The 17,642-nt window shown below is 46.6% G+C and overlaps 1 protein-coding gene across 1 annotated transcript in view; it reads right to left on the bottom strand.

Annotated features, from left to right (window-relative positions):
• The window catches only part of Lama3 (laminin subunit alpha 3), a 197,625-nt gene that overhangs the window by 66,888 nt on the left and 113,095 nt on the right, over nt 1–17,642 (bottom strand). Inside the window, exons 35-41 of the mRNA XM_051202047.1 lie at nt 16,772–16,916; nt 16,123–16,263; nt 13,145–13,306; nt 10,655–10,753; nt 8,805–8,888; nt 6,100–6,330; nt 2,396–2,509 (exon numbers count right to left, since the gene is read on the bottom strand). Coding sequence (XP_051058004.1) covers nt 2,396–2,509; nt 6,100–6,330; nt 8,805–8,888; nt 10,655–10,753; nt 13,145–13,306; nt 16,123–16,263; nt 16,772–16,916 — 976 coding nt within the window. The remainder of the gene's footprint in view (nt 1–2,395; nt 2,510–6,099; nt 6,331–8,804; nt 8,889–10,654; nt 10,754–13,144; nt 13,307–16,122; nt 16,264–16,771; nt 16,917–17,642) is intronic.

The raw sequence follows: 17,642 nt of genomic DNA, 5'->3' as shown, positions 1-17,642 counted from the left end.
CATAGATTTGAATAATTGGCCCTCAGTTGGTAGAGATTTCTGGGAAGGATTAGGAGATGTGGCCTTGTTGAAGGAGGTGTGTTACTTGTTACTTGGGGGTGGACTTAAGGGTTTCAATAGCCCATGCCATGCTCCATTGGTTCTCTCTGCCTCATGATTGTTGCCCCATATGTGGATGGCTAGGGTGGGTGTGGGTATGTACACGCGTGTGGTAGCATGGGTGTGCACACAGGTGTAAAGCAGGTTCTTGAGAGGAAGGCTTGTATCTGGTGGCTCTGAACTCAGCAGGGATCTCAGGACCACAGCAATGTCTCAGGCTTCCGGCCTTGAGGAGCCACAGTGGCCTTAGAGACAAGCAAATGAATCCAACATTTTTCATTGTTTGACTGAAAAGCGAAGTATGACTCCCACAAGTTATCCTTCCATGCAGTATATAGAATCTAGAGAAAATTCCCTTTGTTCTCTGGTAGACAACATCTAGCATCGGTCCTGCGGTAAGATAAACAGTCACAGGTGATGGGAGCAGCAGCTGTGTCACAGACAGTATGGAGCAGAGACCTTTGTCCAGGAATACAAATGGGCTGGGAGACAACCCATTGGTGTCTTTTACTCTTTTTGAGCTTATAAGGTTAGAACCCAACAAAATATTCCATCCGGCGGTCCCTCCAGCATTTTCCTGTTCTGGCCTGCCCCAGCTCGCAGAGAAGGTAGGCAGAGCCCAGGAGACAGGCCCAGCACAGCCCAGGACCTCTGCAGGTGGTGGCTAGCCACAGCACACAATAAGCCCACAGCAGCAGAGTCCTTGCCTTCACCAGGAGGGGGGAGGGGGGCTGGCTATCAAATGAGGAAAACTCAGATGGAACAGAAGAATGAAGACCAGTTAAAAGTAAAGAAATGAATTTAAAGGCTCTTTTGGGATGAAAATTACTTAACAAACTATTTTTAAAACTTGGTATTTGAGATGAACTCTCCTGTAGGGCCTTCTTAAGTAGGAAGCTGCTATGGAGACCAGGCTGGCTTCTGCCTGCCTCTGCTTCCCAGGTGCTGGAACGAAAGGCCTGGGTTACCATGCCTAGAAACAAGCTGATTTTATTGAGAGAATTTGATACGATATTCCAAGATAAGACCCACTTCTAGCATACAAGCTATGGTCATCAAGAATTACCAAAAAAAGAAAGAAATACAGAAAGGAAGAAAAAGAGAAAGAAAAGAAACAAAGAAAGAGAAAGAGTAGCTGGCAGGCCTGGAGCCTGTGTGAAGGAGCGGAGAGGGCACACCCCCTTGGTGCAGTGCCCTTACCCTACTCTCCTGTAACCATGGGGGGTTTGTACTTGACTGACTAGGCATGAGTCATAAGCCATTCTCAGTATCCCCTTCTTTCTAATTTTTTCCTCTTCTTTCATCCCCTTTCTTCTCCTCCTTCTATCACTAATGCCCAACTCTCTCCCTTCCCAGATTTTTTTTTCCAGGCAAGATCTTATGTATCTGAGGATGGCCTCAAGCGGGTGATTTGAATAAGAATGGCCCCCAAAGGCCCATGTATTTGAATGCTTCATCATCAAGGAGCAGTACTATTCAAGAAGGCTTGGAAGGCGTGGCCTTGTTGGAGGAGGTGTGGCCTTGTTGGAGGAGGTGTGTCACTGTGGGTAGACTTTGAGGTTTCACAAGCCCACACCAGGTCAGTGCTGCTCTCTACCTGCTTATGGCTCAGGATGAAGACCGGTCAGCTGCTGCTCCCACACCCGCCTACACGCCCCCATGCCCCCCACCATGAAGATAAGGGACTAAGCCTCTGAGACTGTAAGCCAGCCCCAGTTAAATGTTGTCTCTCGTAAGAGTTGCTGTGGTCATGGTGTCTCTTCTCAGCAGTAGAACGCTGACTAAGACAACTTTGGGTCTTCCTGCCTCTAACACTAGCATCTGGGATTCAGCCTGGTTTATGGGAGCTGTGGGGGCGGGTCAAGTGCAAAGTCATTCCGCCCACTGAGTCCCATCCTCGGGCCCCTGTAATAGTTACTGCTCCTCTGAAAGCCACAAGAGTCCCTCTTGAAACCCATGCTGCCCCCACAAAACTGAGCCCCAGAGTGACAGCCCAGACTTCTTATATCCAGGCAAGCGTTAAGCCCCATGTCCCACCTATTGCCATCACTCAATGACACAGAGATAACAAACGTCTCTCAGAACTGTTCAGACAGGTACTCTCTTCTGAGGGTGCACATTATAATGGAGGCAAAAGTGGAGTGTAAAACACCTAATCCAGCCTGATGATTCAGCCTCCTTCATGGCCATAGCAACTTCTGTCTAGGGCTTGATGAGAGATGGAACACTGATATCTCAGCGGAAAGGCGAGGAACAGGTTTCTGCCAACAGCAGCAAACTACCATGTACTACTCACAATGCACATCCCCGTACCGTCCTGGCAGCGATTTGAATGTCCATTGCAATTGCAGGGAATACACCTTCCGGCTGGTAAGCTTTTGTTGTCCCGATAGTATCCAGGGTGACAACCCTATTTTTCAAACAGAAATGTCTCATCAATATGAAGAAAAGAGAAGAATTATTTTCCAAAGTCCATCACAATTCTGACAGAAAAAGTTGGGTTTTTAGAACCTCTCTCCAAGTGCTGTGTGGATCTCTGGTATCAATCACAGCTGCCTCGGTTGCTTTTTGGTAAGATCATGCAATGTCTCTGTGATAGCAGAATGGAAACTAACAGAGAACTGAGAAGTGGCCCTGAGCCCCACACAGCAGGTGTTTGGGAGGGATTGAGCAGGCGGAAGGGTGGGAGAACAGAGGATCAGGACTCCAGTCCTTACTGGGGTTAAGCCAAACAACCCAAGGTCAGCAGCCCCCTGATACCTCACCCTCCCCAGGTATGGGTTCAGGCTAGTGGGAGGGGTTGGAGTAGGCATAAAGAATCTTCAGTGGAGTCCACTCAATAATCATACAGTTATTAGAATCATTTCTGTGACCCTCACTAACCAGTGGTCAGTAGGGAGTCTGGGTAGAAGGCAGGTGTGGAGTTCTCACATATAAGACTGTTCACAAGAATTTGGTCCATTGTGAATACAGAGACCCAGCCCAGGAGAATCTGCCTCTGCCTCTGAGTGCTGGGATTAAAGGCGTGTGTTACCTCTGCCCAGCAAGAGTTAATATTTTTTTTTCCATGGATGTATGCCTTGTTTAAAAGATTCTGTTAAGATCTTTCCAACAGGCCCTTAATCCTAGCCCTTGGAAGAGAGGCAGGCGGGGATCTCTATGAGTTCCAGGGTAGCCAGTGCTATGGAGTAAAACCTTATCTCAAAAATAAAACAAACATTCCAGCAGATGACTATAAAAGTGATTTGATCCCTATGGTGCCCACTAAAATCACGTGAAGTTCTGCCTGCTTTTAAAAAGGAACATAGGCAGATGTGCTCTTCATCTTGGCAGAGCCAATCAACACACAGCTTAACACCGGAAATTTCCCCATTTGTGGCTCTGGTCCCCAAGATTCCCACCTTTAAAGCACCGAGAAGAATTAATCTCTCAACCCATCCAATGGATGGTCTTAAACAGCATGTGCATCCATAAGACTCTAAAATGGCAGTCATGGCAAACCCCAAAATAAACAGGCCAGTCTCACCGCCCATGTCCACAAAGGAACCTGGACAAGGTGGGATCATGTGCCACCCAGGGTGAGGCCTCTCATCTCCAGCCAGGACCCAAAGACCAATGGCTATCAGACCATACAAACAGCAGAGCATAATTTCCAATATAATGTTCTTTTAAGTGATTAGGGATATGTGAACAAGCTCGTCTAAAGGAAAAATAAAGCACAAAAGGGATGTTCTGTGCTGGTGGCTCAGTTGGGAGACACACCTGAATGAAATCCAGTGGGGGACGGAGTGACCCTGTCTACACCAAAGCAGCCGCAGTATTAACTGGTGGTGTCTTACATCATAGCACTTGCTCAAAATAATTATAATTTGGTAAAGGACAACTTATTCAAATGAACGAATAGGTCTCATGAGTTAAAGGCACCAATGCTTGGAAAAAAGCATTAATTAAACCTGCTTTGATCAAAACAAAATCATCCGCCTTAATGTACTTTTAATTACAAGCAGGAAAAATGCTCTGCCCAAGTTCCGGGTCATGTGACTCACTTGTAAGCATTTCATGCCTCCACAAAGCAAGCAAACACCCTCACAGAGGTATTCAAAAGTCTACTGAAGATTTCCTCCAGATGGGAACCAATGTGTCCCATACTTCAACAAGGAGACTTAGGAGTGGTGAAGTTCTACTTTCCCAGTAACTTTTATATTAAAGATGATAAAATCATGCCTTATCCACTTTCCAGGTGGATAAGCCACAGGCTATATTTCTCTATAAGTATACAGATAGCCGCCAGGGCATGTAAAGAGTGAACAGCACTCACAAGTATTTCGTGCTTGGCAAATCACAGCATGTCCGTGAGACACTGTGCAAACTTGGATCACTTTTCTTAGCTTTAGCTCTTATTGTTCCTCATGTTTTACTCTGTGGGGTAAATTTTCTTCAAGTGAAACTTATAAGCCTATAGAGGCAGTAGACCCTTGTCCCAGGCTTGAGCTAGTCCCTAAAGAGTTCCGTGGTATACCAATATTCCACAAGCACCCAAGCTCTCAATTGTCCAGGCATTCCACGGTGGGCTGATGTTTACGGGACTTGTGGTTAATAGCTCCGGAGAGCAATCTGTCAAGCACTGCAATAAACCCTGCCACTCACTGCAATCCAGAGGCTGCCTGCCCTTCCACAGCCCACCCATTGAGTCCTTAACAACCCTAACTCAAAATCAACACCAAGCTGGACACATTTTCCCACCCCAGACGAAGTTGAAAAGGGGCATTACCTGACTGGGTCTGAGTTCCACGTAATTTGCTTGCAGATGATTTTGACCTGGACGCTGAAGAAATGCTACCCTCTGCTGCTCTGAGCCATACCCCAGGCACTGGCCTAGGGCTGCCCCAAAGATCCACAGCCATGATGTGCTCCTGGCTGACCACCTCACTGCAGGGGACATCCTGATCCCTTGTGTGTCCTGCCTGACTGTATGCAAAGCTCTGCGGTTTTCCTCTTATATGCCCTTCCTGCTCAGTGCCCGGGCCTGTCTGACTCAGGGAAAGGCGGCTGTCTGCAGCAGGGGGCCCCACCTTTAAACCTCACACATGACTCAGCCTATACGGGGAGAGACAGCACATAACAGTTCCACAGGTAAATGCAGCCTTCGGGAATTCCTGTGAGGTGGGGCAGACGTCACCTTCTACCCACCGGGCCCAGCAGATAGCACCAGACATTAGAGCAGCTGTAAATCACAGGCTGAGTCAACACAAAAGCCTGCACCCTGACCACAAGGGTGCTAATCCCCGGGTTCCTCTTCTCCTTGAGCTATCTATTTTATATTTTACATCAGTTAGAAGAGAGATTGGGAGGCATTGAGCTGGACGGAGGAAACCTCACAAGAAAAGGGATCCCCAGGATGCTAAGGCAAGGGATGTGGTTTCTGGTTTAAACACAGGGAAATGAAGACATTTGCTAGTGTATGTACATTTGGAGCGTGGGCTTCACAGAACAACACCATGCTATCTTTCACGAGTTTTACCCACACTGATTCTAGTTAGGAAAAGAGTGTATTGATGATGGGTTGCGATAGAAAGCAGTTTCATTTTGTAGCACGTTTTAATCATGTGAGGGTAACTTTAAACAACTCGGACCTGCTAAATAGCAGTGAGGTTTCCCAAGGGAATTCTTGGGATTTAACTGCACTGGGGTGCAGGGTGACAGAACGAGGCTCTGGCCCAGCTTATCGGATAGGACAAACACTGAGCTTCTACCTCTGATTTCTTCATCCATGAAACGCCCACGGTCTCCTTTGAACGGTAAGGCAGTGTGAGGTCTTTGACACATTTTGAATTCCTAATGGTCACCTAGAGACGATACTAGATCTGGCCCAGCACGCTCTTGGATGATGGGTAGAGACAACCCTAACTGTGCTGCATCGATGGATAGCAGCCAGAAAAAGCCAGACTGAGATGGGGCCCCCAGGAAGTGAGGAATACCGTGGCTGGGAAAGTTTCCTACCTGGCATGAGTCACCTGCGTAGTCAGGCGGACAGGCACACATCTCCACAAGATAAGCTCTGGGTCCACTTCCCATGTCGGAGGCCTCCTCCAGCCCTACCTCTCGCAGGGTGAGCCGTTGTGTCTCAGTGAAGTGGAGGCCTCGAATATACAGCCCTTCCAGTTGGGACAGCACAGTCATTAGCTCTTCCCGGGACACTGGGGCACGGCTGCCTGCATGTCTGAAGTTTCCCTGCACAGCAATTGGAGATTTCCTTAGGCAAAGGCCACTTCCAGAGAGAAAGGTCCTGGAATGGTTCAAACTGAAGACATTCAGGATGTATAAGGGAAAGATGGAGAAGTCCTTCCTAGCACACAGTCACTCCAGGGAAGGGGTTCCCCATGACCTTTGTAAATGCAAAATTCTGGGAAAAAATGAAGTCAGTGATGAAGATGCAGGAAGAAAACGTGGCTACACCAGGTAATGTTAGCTAATGTGCTTAATTAGGACAGCAAACACAACCTTTTCCTGCAAATGTATTTGTTTTATTGTTTTGCCGCTTTGTTTGTATACTTGATTGGATTTTTATTTTTGTTTTGTTTTGTTTTTCTTTTGAGACAGACTCCAGCTAAGAAGCCTTGGCTGGCCTGGCACTCCTGACCCTTCTACCTTAGCCTCCCAAGTACTGAGATTATCAGTGTGAGTCTCCTCATGAATCCTCAAATCATTTTTATTTGTAATAGACATATATAATTTTTGTTGTGTTTTTCTAGACAGAGTTTCTCTGTGAAGCTCTGGCTGTCCTGGAACCCACTATGCAGACCAGGCTGGTCTTGAAACTGGAGACCCACCTGTCTCTGGCTCCTGAGCGCTAGAATTAAAGGCATGAGCCATTACAAGTAATTTTATTGTTAAAATATATGACATGAGATGTACCACCATATCGATTTTATGTACAGATTCTGTAACACAGTGGTCTGAGCTATGAGCACAATATTAAACAAGTCTGAAAAACTTGTTCATGTTTGGAAACAGAAACTCTAGGCAGACCACCTCCAGCCATGGGAAACCACACCCTACTTTCTAAGAGTTGGACTATCTTAGGGACCTCATATCAGTGGATCCCCATCCTGTATGCTTTTTGTTTGTTTGTGTGCTTGTTTGTTTTTGTGACTGGGTATTTCTTACCAAGAAGTTATTCAGCAATGAAGTTTCTTCTCATAGCTCAGATCACCGTATTAGATTTGTTGCATGTAACTCTTTGTTGCACTGTGTTTCTTTTGCGTGGCATATGCGTACAGGTGCATACATGTCAGAGTACATGTGGAGCTCAGAGGACAGCTTGCAGGAGCCAGTCCTCTCTGGGTACTGAACCTGGGTCCTCAGCCTAGCGGGCAGATGCCGTTACCTGTTGTGCCATCTTTTCAACCATCTTCCAGTAGTTTGAATAGCTCATACACTACCCATGGACCACCAGCATTCACGCTACGGAGGGCTGCTAGCATGTGATGGATTGGTGCTTTGACAGCTCTCTGCCTTCATCTTTCTGATGTGATTTACAATACGTCTGTGTGGACCTCTCCCGTTTGACCTATTTAGAGCTCGGGGGTTTGGTGCTGATGCATTACTGACTCTCATCATCTCTGGGAAGCGATTGCATCTTGGAACACTTTCTCTTTCTGCCATCTCCGTTACATACGTTGGTACACTTGAGCTCCTCCAAGCTCACATGTGCCTCCAAAAGAGGATATAAACAAAACCATGGAAGTATCAAACATCCTGTGGTCGATCATATTCTAGATTACATAGTAGGGGGGTTTACTCTCCTGTCACAACAAAGTGATGTGTCATAACTGGCTTGCACCACATAGTTTCTCATGGCCCCAGAAGCTCCAAGCCCCACATGGAGGTGCTGGCTGCTTCACCTCCTGGTGAGGCTGTCTTGCAGATTTGTGGATGACAATGTCACTGCATCTTCACAGGATGAAAAGAAAGCAACCTCTCCGGTGTGCCTTTTGCACACTGGTTTATCTTAATTATTTATCTATGTGTGTATGGCAGTCTGTATGTGCATGTGCATGCACATGGGTGTTTATGGAGAGCAGAGGGGGACACTGAACCCCCCACAGCAGGAGTTACAGGAGGTTGTGAGCCACCCAGTCTTAAGTGTTGGGAGTCAAATTCAGGTCCTCTGCAAAAGCAGCAATGCTCTTAACCATGGAATCATCTCTAACACTAAAGCACACGAGCTCTCTGGGTTTGCTGGGCATGAGCAATGGCTCAGTGGGTAGCAGATGGAGATGGGAGGATCCCTCAAGGCTCACTGGCCAGCCTCCCAGGCAAGTTTCACACCAACGAGAAAGTTTGTCTTAGACAAAAGCTATAGTCCCTTAGCAGCAACCTCACTGATCCCCGCTCATTTAAAACAAAACAAAACACCAAAACATACCACCCTCACCTTCTCTCTCTTTCTCCTTCCCCAATTCTCTCTTTCTGTGTGTGTGTATGGTCTCTCTCTCTCTCTCTGTCTCTCTGTATATATATATATATATATATATATATATATATATATATATACACACACACATATATATGTGTATGTATGTATGTATATATGTATGTATATGCAATCTATATTAAAATGTTCCTAAATAAGTTGAAATTCTTGATTAAAGGAGTAAAACACAAAATGAAAAGACCACCAAAGGCCTCTTCTGGGACTTTACCTCAACTATTTGCACTCTCCCATGATGCAGCCTGTCTGGCCGTGGGTCACTGGATTCCTTATGGATGATGGACATGTGCTGACCCTGTATAAAGAGACGCGGGAATGCATTAGTTGGGATGTTTTGAGGGTTATGTTGGTGTTAGAACAGATTTCTCTGTGTGTTTACATTATATGTAACACCTGGCCCTAAACAGTTCAGAACTGACTGGATTAGCAACCTGGACACAGGTGAACAGTGGCTAAAATGCTACATTTTCACACATATGAAAACTACCTTGACCAAAAGTGATTTTAATATATGGAGAAAGAGTAAGAGCTGGAGAGATAGCTCAGTGGTTAAGAGCACTGGCTGCTCTTCCAGAGGACCCGAGTTCAATTCCTAGTATCCTCTTGGAGGTTCACAACTGTCTATAATCCAGTCCTACGGGATCTGATGCTCTCTCCTGTGCACAGAGAGGCATGCAGATGAAACACTCACACTTGTTAAACAAACAAAGTGGTTTTGAAATGGAGAGAAGTGTTCATTTTAATCGTTCTTTGCAGTAAGTGTGGAAAGTGCATTTCATGGCTACAGTAGGACCATGCTTTGGTGGCACATCACTGGGGGGGGGGCAGGGATGCAGGGAGAGTTAACAGAGCGTGGCTTTGCAGCTGGTTGCTCAGTACAGGGAGGAGGATGAGAAGGACGAGAAGAGTGTATGGATGGAGACATGGGCCCAGGCTCCAACGCTGCCCGTGGGGCTGGCCACACACTCTCAGTGCCCCTTGGGGGCTTTCAGAGGCCCCTGCCTGTCCTGCCTCAGCAGCATCACCTCAACTCACACACCACAGCCCAGCTGTCCTGTGTCAGGTACAAACCTGGAGGCAGTCCATCCCTGAGGGCAGAACATTATCTAGGATCACAGATCACTTCAAACCTTAATCTAAGGAACACACCCCAAAAGGCTCTTAATTACAGGGGTTTAAAATAAAGCAACAAAGAACATTTTTGTGAGCTTAAATGATTTCCATGTCTGAACGTAAAATAAAGGGGAAATTTTAGTCATTACCTCCCAGGCCGGTCCAAGGGTATGTGCAATTAAAACCTCAGAGGAGAAAAACTACATGCAGCAGTAGCTCCGGCTATGAGATGTGCCACAGAACACAAGGGACAGGATTTTCATCACATAATAATTTTCCTTATGGAGCCCTGAAATCTTTGTTAATTTTCAATATGCTCTGCCACGGTTCCTTTGAGTGTTTACCACAACGATTCAATACATTTGTTTACTGGGCAAAGCAATCTATGGCTCAGCAGTGCTCGAACACAAAGATCTACCAAGCACACGGGGCTGTGAGAATGTGTGGGCGGACTGCTAGCTCCCATACAGGGCATGGTGCAAAGAAGCCTTCCAGGAAGCAGGAGCCACCAGCGCCCATCACAGCAACATGTAAAGCAAGAATGGTGGTGGGAATGGAGCTCAGCTCGGGAGGTAGGTGCTCGGACAGCAGGTGTGAGCGCCTGGATTACATCTCCAGCAGCCCACTTCCAAATTAAGCAAACGGAGTTAGCTTCAGGCTAGGACCCCCTAACCCATATTGCAGGGATTTTGTCCTGTATTGCATGGGTGCCGTGAAGAGGGGGCTCAAAGTCGTTTCTGAGACTAAACTGAAAGATAAAGCCGTAATAAAACACGAGGCAGGTTCAAATATGAAAAACAGTTACACTGGGAGGGGGAAGAGGGCCCTTTGGGCACAAGGGCCATGTACCATGTCAGTGTCCTGAAATCCCAAATCATTCTAACATTCTGCAACCGTCACAGTTATGGGCACTGCTTCCCGCTGCTTGGCCCACACCCTAATACCTACAGTGAGCTGCACATCTGGCTGCTTTTCCAGAAGAACCATGTCTCCGGGCAAGCCAAAGGACTTGACTTGGTAGGTGAGGTAGCCGCCATATGAAGAAACCTGAAATTAAATGAACAGCATCCACAGCACTGAAAATGACCCGGCTAACATTCACCAGGGTATCTGGAATGATGAACATGGACCCATCTGCAAAGACCCTCTCGAGGGGGTGGGGCTAATTATGCTGCCTTCGTCTCCTGTCTTATGTCATTTTTAGATTCCTGAAAACCAGTAACACAAACATGTTTTTAGTAAGTGGGAATGTACTTTTTATTTAAAAAAAAAATAACAACTATACAGTAAAAAAAAAAAAAAAAAAAAAAAGGTGTTTTTTTTCTTCCTTCCCTGATGATTTTGCTTAATCCAAAGAAATTCCAAGAAATCTATTATTGAACTGGAAGAAATGGGTCCAACTACTACCCTAGGGATACAGATTGGGCCAGCGCAGTCTGATCTTGGTGGCAATGTGGTGGTGAATGGTCAACTATTTCACTTCCACTCCTGGCCCACGTCAAAGCAGCAGCAGCACCTCAGCTGGGAGAAAATCCTGCTCCCAGTGAGAGCAGGAGAGCTTCTCCGGGTACCTAGCCCACAGAGGCTTCTAGCACCTACAACCTGACAAAGCTTCCCAGAGCTGTGTTCTCAGGGTCTAAAAGCGTTTCCAAGGGACACCTAGGCACATCTAATTGATTTTAAGAACTGTCTTTTTGATAGGCTAGAGTGGCTTTTAAAATATGTGTATAAATTCTGATAATCCTCTCTAGAGTTGTAGTGGCATGTACTAGAAATGTCCCTCACAGGCTCGGCCATTTGGACACGTAGTTCTCTACTGAGGCACTGTTTTGGGGGAACTTTTAAGAAGTACAGTTTTGTTGCAGAAATCCTATCACTAGGAATGGTTTGAGTGTTCATACCATGCCCTACTTACAGCCTACTCTCTGCTTTCTCTGTATGGTTGGAGATACGATCTTGCAGCTCCCTGCTCTGACCACCTGCTGCCATGACTCCAAAAATAAACTCTTCTAGATGTTACTTTGGGTCCTGGTGTTTTATTGCAGTAACTGAAAAGTAACTAAGGAAGTGTTACTGACCTCTCCTTGAGTGTGAGCTCAACTTGGTAACTCATTTCTAATAAATTAATGAGCAGAATAAAACAGAAATGAGATTTCTTTTCCTAAGTTGAGTTGTAAGTTTGTAACTTCAGTCGAGTTCTTTTATGAATTCTTGCTATCTCACTCATCTTCCTCAGTTACTTTGCAGACACCACTCACCATGTTTCAAGGCTCCTTGAATACTCCAGGAAGATCTCACATGATGAGGATCTGAAGCTTCCAGCCAGATATAGCAAGGTCAGAAGCAACCATGGCAGGAGCCTTAGCAAGCGAATCTTCTAGTTCCCAGATGACTAGCCCTGGCTAACCTCTTTGCCATAAACCCAGAGGAAACTCAGCCACTGACTCCTGGATCCCAGTCCACAGGGACTGCACAGTTACTTGTCACCTTAAGCTGCTGCACAGTAACAGATGACCAACACACGGGCTAACCAACCAGAGGAGGAGAAGTTTAGTAAGTGATGGAGAAGGGGGTTATGTGAAAGAAGTAATTCTTTGCTCATTAAAATGTCAAAATTCATAGTTCTTCATCTAGAATTACAGATCTGGAGCCAATTCTGAGTTAACTCACATTGAGTTAATCCCCCAATGGCTGATAGTTTAATGAATTTTGCCTACATAAGGAACCTCTGCAACACCCTGGTATTTGTTTAAGCCACGTACAATATGAAATTCTGTCATTCCGTGAGCTGGGCCCTTACTAACATCTTCTATTATTATGACTAACTTGAAGCCTATGCTACCTGACTGTGTTTCTAACAGGGACTAAACTGTACTCACATCAAGGCCGAGCTCTGCCATGATAATGTATGCAGCTCACTCACAAGGCCCTGGGGGAGTGTCATTAAATACACTTGCTCCTGCTCGAGAGAGTCTAACTGCATGGGTGCTGTGCTTCTTTTAATAACGTTGTGAGTCACTTTTCAGCTCTTATTCTGACAAGGAGGCTTTCTGCTTTAAAACAAAGAATTCTCAGCAGAGCATTTAAGAGCACCTGGCCCATTTGCAACAGCTATTATTTAAATGGTTTTATATTTCCCAAGAGGAACATTCCTTGGCAGGAAGCACAAATCAAGAAAAGCATCATGCAGGGCTCCCTTTTCTGGGAACTCATGTAAGTGGGACACACGCGCGCATGCACACACACACACACACACACACACACACACACACACACACACTTTCACAATCCTCTGGGTGGCAGATTTTCGTTGTTGCCTAATTTGCTCAACATTAATTACCTTCACTTGCAGGTGCTTCCTCCATGACCTCTAGGAAGTGATAATTATGCAGTGATAGCTAAGGCCACAGAGGGCTCAGAACATCAGGCCATCATTACCTTGTCACCTAGGTAGGATGGAGGTGACACCCAGGATGCACTGTGGACTGATGACGGCAGCTCCTGCAGATCTGCAACCATGCTGTTGCTGCCTGGGTTGAAGGACACAGGGACATCAACTCCATCTGCTGTCTCGAGACGCCAGCCCATCATGTCTACAAACTAGAGCATAGTGATTGTGGCTTTTAGAGTGAAAGACACAATCATCAATACCCACCTAGCTTTGAAACTTTCCTTTATGTATTTTTAAAATGTTAGATATTAAATTCATGAAGAGTGGAGTTTACCACTGAGTCATACCCCAGCCCCATCATCTCATTTTGAGTCTGCCCTCTCTGGGCATCACAGAGCTGTCATCTAACTCTGTTGCCTTCTGACCCAGAGGGCGTGTGACCACATGTATGTGGGCTTTATCTTTGTATTTTAGCACATACCTTGGTTCTTGACTTGTAGTAGTTATCTACTGGATGCTCAAACAATCAAAAGGTAAGTGTATGAATGATAAGTTGGCTGTGAGCATCTTTAAAGAGTGAGGTCCAAGGCTGGAGAGAAGGCTCAGTGATGAAGAGCATCGCTGTCCTTGCAGAGGACCAAGTTTGGCTCCTAGCAACCACACTGGGTCGCTCATAACCATCTGTAAACCTAATTCTGGGTATCAGAGGACACCTGGGTGTGCACACATACAGGCAGACACACACACACACACACACACACACACACACACACACACACTAAATAAATCTTTAAAAGATGAGAGCCACATAAAGAAGGATATAGGAGGATTCAGAGGACCCTCCCCATCATGGATGAACCATTTCTTATGGATAGATTCATGAAGGGGGGGGGGCATTGCCTTCAGTTGAGTAAGCACTGGCGACTCCATCAGGCTCCAGTGGGGAACTACAGTCCATGATCACACGGGGATGACCTTAGTAAACTAAATGAGTAACAAAACAAAACCAAGGATCATTGATCTGGGAAAGGGTCAGGAAGGATGGAGAAGGGGTTGGTAGGGGTGAAAGGGGGATAAGAGGGGGAGGGGAGGGAATTATCGGAATTAATTCTGCACATGAATGAAATTATCAAAGAATTAACTTAGATTTTTAAAATGTTTTTGACAACACTTAAAGAAGTGTGCTGTGGAATACAGTAGCCAAAATAAAGTATTTCCTTTGTCACCAATGAAGCCACTTCTATTTAGAGGGGGAGAGAGGCAAAGAATGGACAAGGAAAAGCTTAGGAGTTTGCCGTGAGGAATAAGAAGGGGAGACTCCAGAGCAGATCTACAAACTAACTTATCTTCCACTTACCAGCCTGCCCCTCCACTCAGGAAGCAGTCAAAGTTATCGAACAATATTACACAAAACAGTATGCATGATGCTACTGGGTCATGGACAAGAAGTTGATGAAAGTCTTAGTTTTATAAAGTTAATTTCAGAAGCAGACAGAGAGGGCCGGGGAGATGGCTCAGTTGGAGAAGCACTTGTCCCATGAGTATGAGACCCTGGGTTTGATCAGAGAACCCACGGAGAAAAGCTAGGTGGGGTGGCATGCAATGCAGCCTCAGGGTTTGGGAAGTGAGGCAGGGGGATGCCAGCCAGTCTAGCCAAGTCAAGATCCAGGTTCAGTGCGGGGTCACCTCAGAGAATGGGGTGGAGGGCAATGGAGGAAGACATTTGACACTGACCTCTGGCTTCAACACACCTAGGCACACTCCCTTTTATGAACACATAACAACACAAAGTAGGGAAATGTAAGACGTGGTAAAACATCTGAGAAAGAAATTAAAAGAGCAAGACTATAAGGAGAGAAGGAAAACTGTGATATTACCCTTATAAAAATACTTTGTGTGGCTGGAGGAATAGCAGAGCCACCCGTGCACAAGGACCAGGCTTTGAAGCCCAGATCCCATGTAAATGCTGGGACAGCAGGGCAGCTCACCTGCAGTCTCAACCCACGGGAGGTAGTGACGTGACCATCCCAGAGCAAGGTTAGAGCGGCAGAACTGACGAGCTCCGGTGTCAGAGACAGCCCGTCTCAGCATGCATGATGAACCGTGATACAGGAAGGATCCAACATGAGCCTCTGGCTTGCACATGCACATACGTTCAAGCACATCCAACACATCCGCACACACATATGAACCCAGGCACATGCAAACACACGCCTGTATGCTTGTGAGATGCCGATTGCTGGGCTCCCTGGTTAGCCTCAGGATGGAAACTGGTGACCAGAAAAAGGCCAGCAGGTGTGTAGAGGGGCAGGATTTTCAGCTGATGCCTAACCTTCCCATAGGTCAATTATCACTTCCATTAGTTACAAATCGCTAATGATATAATCTGCATAAGGGGAACTCTATGATGACAGTAAATGGCATTTTTGGAGAGCTCCTCAGTGCTGGAAGGGCTCAGGGAAGTGATGCATGATGACTTTGTTGTAACAGAAGTTAGTGTTCTTGTGGACCTTCTTCTGAGCCTCACCCCGTAGGTTTGTCTATCCAGATGTCTGTCTGGATACTTTATCATATCCTTTACAATACAAGTTCTACTCATTGAATGAGTATTTTATGGGCATCTTTTATGTCCCAAATCCCATCTCGGGCACTGGTATATGTTAAGGGGGATCACATTCTATTGATGAAGGAAGGGAAGACAGTCATTTTTGAAGTTAAAAGCACATAAAAGTGCTAAATGCCACGGAGAAGTCAAGGGCAACCATACAGATAATGACCAGGACTGGCTGTTTGACAGGCAGTGGTGGGAGAAAGCACTGGAAGCACGGGACACTCCACTGAAGACCTGAATAATCTGAAACACAATCATGATGGCATCTGTGGGCAGGGCTACGGGCCAAGGGGTAGGTGAGGCAATATGTCCTCACCGTGAATCATCAATACGCGGAACACATCACGGCTCATGACAATTCCCCTTTTCATCTCGGTTAGGAACACTGACAGTGAACACAAACACCTCACACACCTTAGCTCTTTGCTTGTGTGAACTTTGGCAGACAGTATCCACTCCAAAGCAGAAGCACCGGGTGCAACCCTTTGGATTGGCAGAGTCTAAGTAGAATGCTCCTTCGCGACACTCTTGGCATTCTGGACCTTTCACGTTCTCCTGTTGAAACAGAATATGAAGGGAGTCCAGTAAGAACTCTCCAGCACCCAGAGGCACGGAATCAGCACTGCAGGACTGGTGGCCGGAGGAGCACGATTGGTCTGCCTTCCGCTACCTGGAGCATCTGCTCGGATGCTGCCAACCCACCCCATCTATGAGCTGGTGAGACCCGTGGCAGGGAAGATAACCTCGGGTCCTCAACCAAGGACAAATCACAAGGAAGCTGTGGGCCTCTAGATGCTGTAGAAGACAGTTCACGGTTATTTTTTGGGAAGGAGCTGTCCTTATCAACAGATTGTCACAGGGAAGGGGAAAGGGGAAGGGGAAGGGGAAGGGAAAAGGAAAGGGTAAGGGAAAGGGGGCTGTAACCTTCCTCAAAGATGAGAAAGACCTTTTCTTCGATTCTGCCTATGAAGGGAGATGGGAAGTACAAAATTCTACACACATTACAGGAATCATCACGTCAGCCCCCTTGAAGAACTTCCAGGCACCACAGGGCCTGCCTTACCTTGCACATGCAAGCCCCAGTCCCTGGATCACACACTTCGGGCTCAGTCCCATCTCTGTTACAATTGCAGGGAACACACTCAGGGAACTGGTGGAAGCCAGGAGCACATTTGTCACACCGCTGCCCTGTGATCCTGGGCTTGCACCTGTGCAGGAGTGAAGGAAACAAAACTCAGCATCTTTCAGAAAGCAGATGAAGGTGCCACCGTGGATGACCTGTGACCCCCGGGATCAGCATCCTTGCTAAGGGTGGAGGTGCAGAGTTGTATAACGCCAGTTTCCCCAAAGCCCATGGTAGAAATGGGAACAGTTCACCTGAGGTCCAGCCCAGAATAGTCACCAGTTTCCCTGGGGAGCTAACACCTGGGCTGATCTTAAACGCTGTGGTGTTGGTGTTTCAGACGGAAGAAACACAGTAGGGTCACCACCTGTGTGTTCAGAAAGCACATGTTCGTTCGGGGTCACTGGAACTAAGGTCCAAGTAGACAATGTCACACCTCAGGACTGTCAAGTTAGGGGAGGGCTCAGTTGTACCAGGAAGGGCTGGCCTCTGTGGCGTTCACCAGAACACAGTGATTAAGAGCTGTGCACCAAAGGCAAACCGGCTGGGGTTCTAACCCAGGCGTCTGGTATGAAATGAGTTATCTTTGCAAACTTTTGAATGCTTGCTACTCCACAATCCAGTTCCAGTGCTGCGTCTCCTCCGAGGCACTGCATGATGAAGAGGTGTCTGAGGAGGAAAGGGTGTGGCTGGACTGTGTGCAGGCTGAAGCTAAGGAAAAGACTTGCCCAGTCAGGTGCTAGCTTCAGAAAGAGAGATTTGGGGTAGGGAGGAGGAATGGTTTCTAAAAGTATTTTGAGTGGAGGTTTCT

The sequence above is a fragment of the Phodopus roborovskii genome, unplaced genomic scaffold, assembly GCF_943737965.1.
Source record: "Phodopus roborovskii unplaced genomic scaffold, PHOROB, whole genome shotgun sequence".
Taxonomy (NCBI): Eukaryota; Metazoa; Chordata; class Mammalia; order Rodentia; family Cricetidae; genus Phodopus; species Phodopus roborovskii.
The sequence above is the reverse complement of the archived record's forward strand: the minus strand, read 5'-3'. Positions and strand labels throughout refer to the sequence as shown.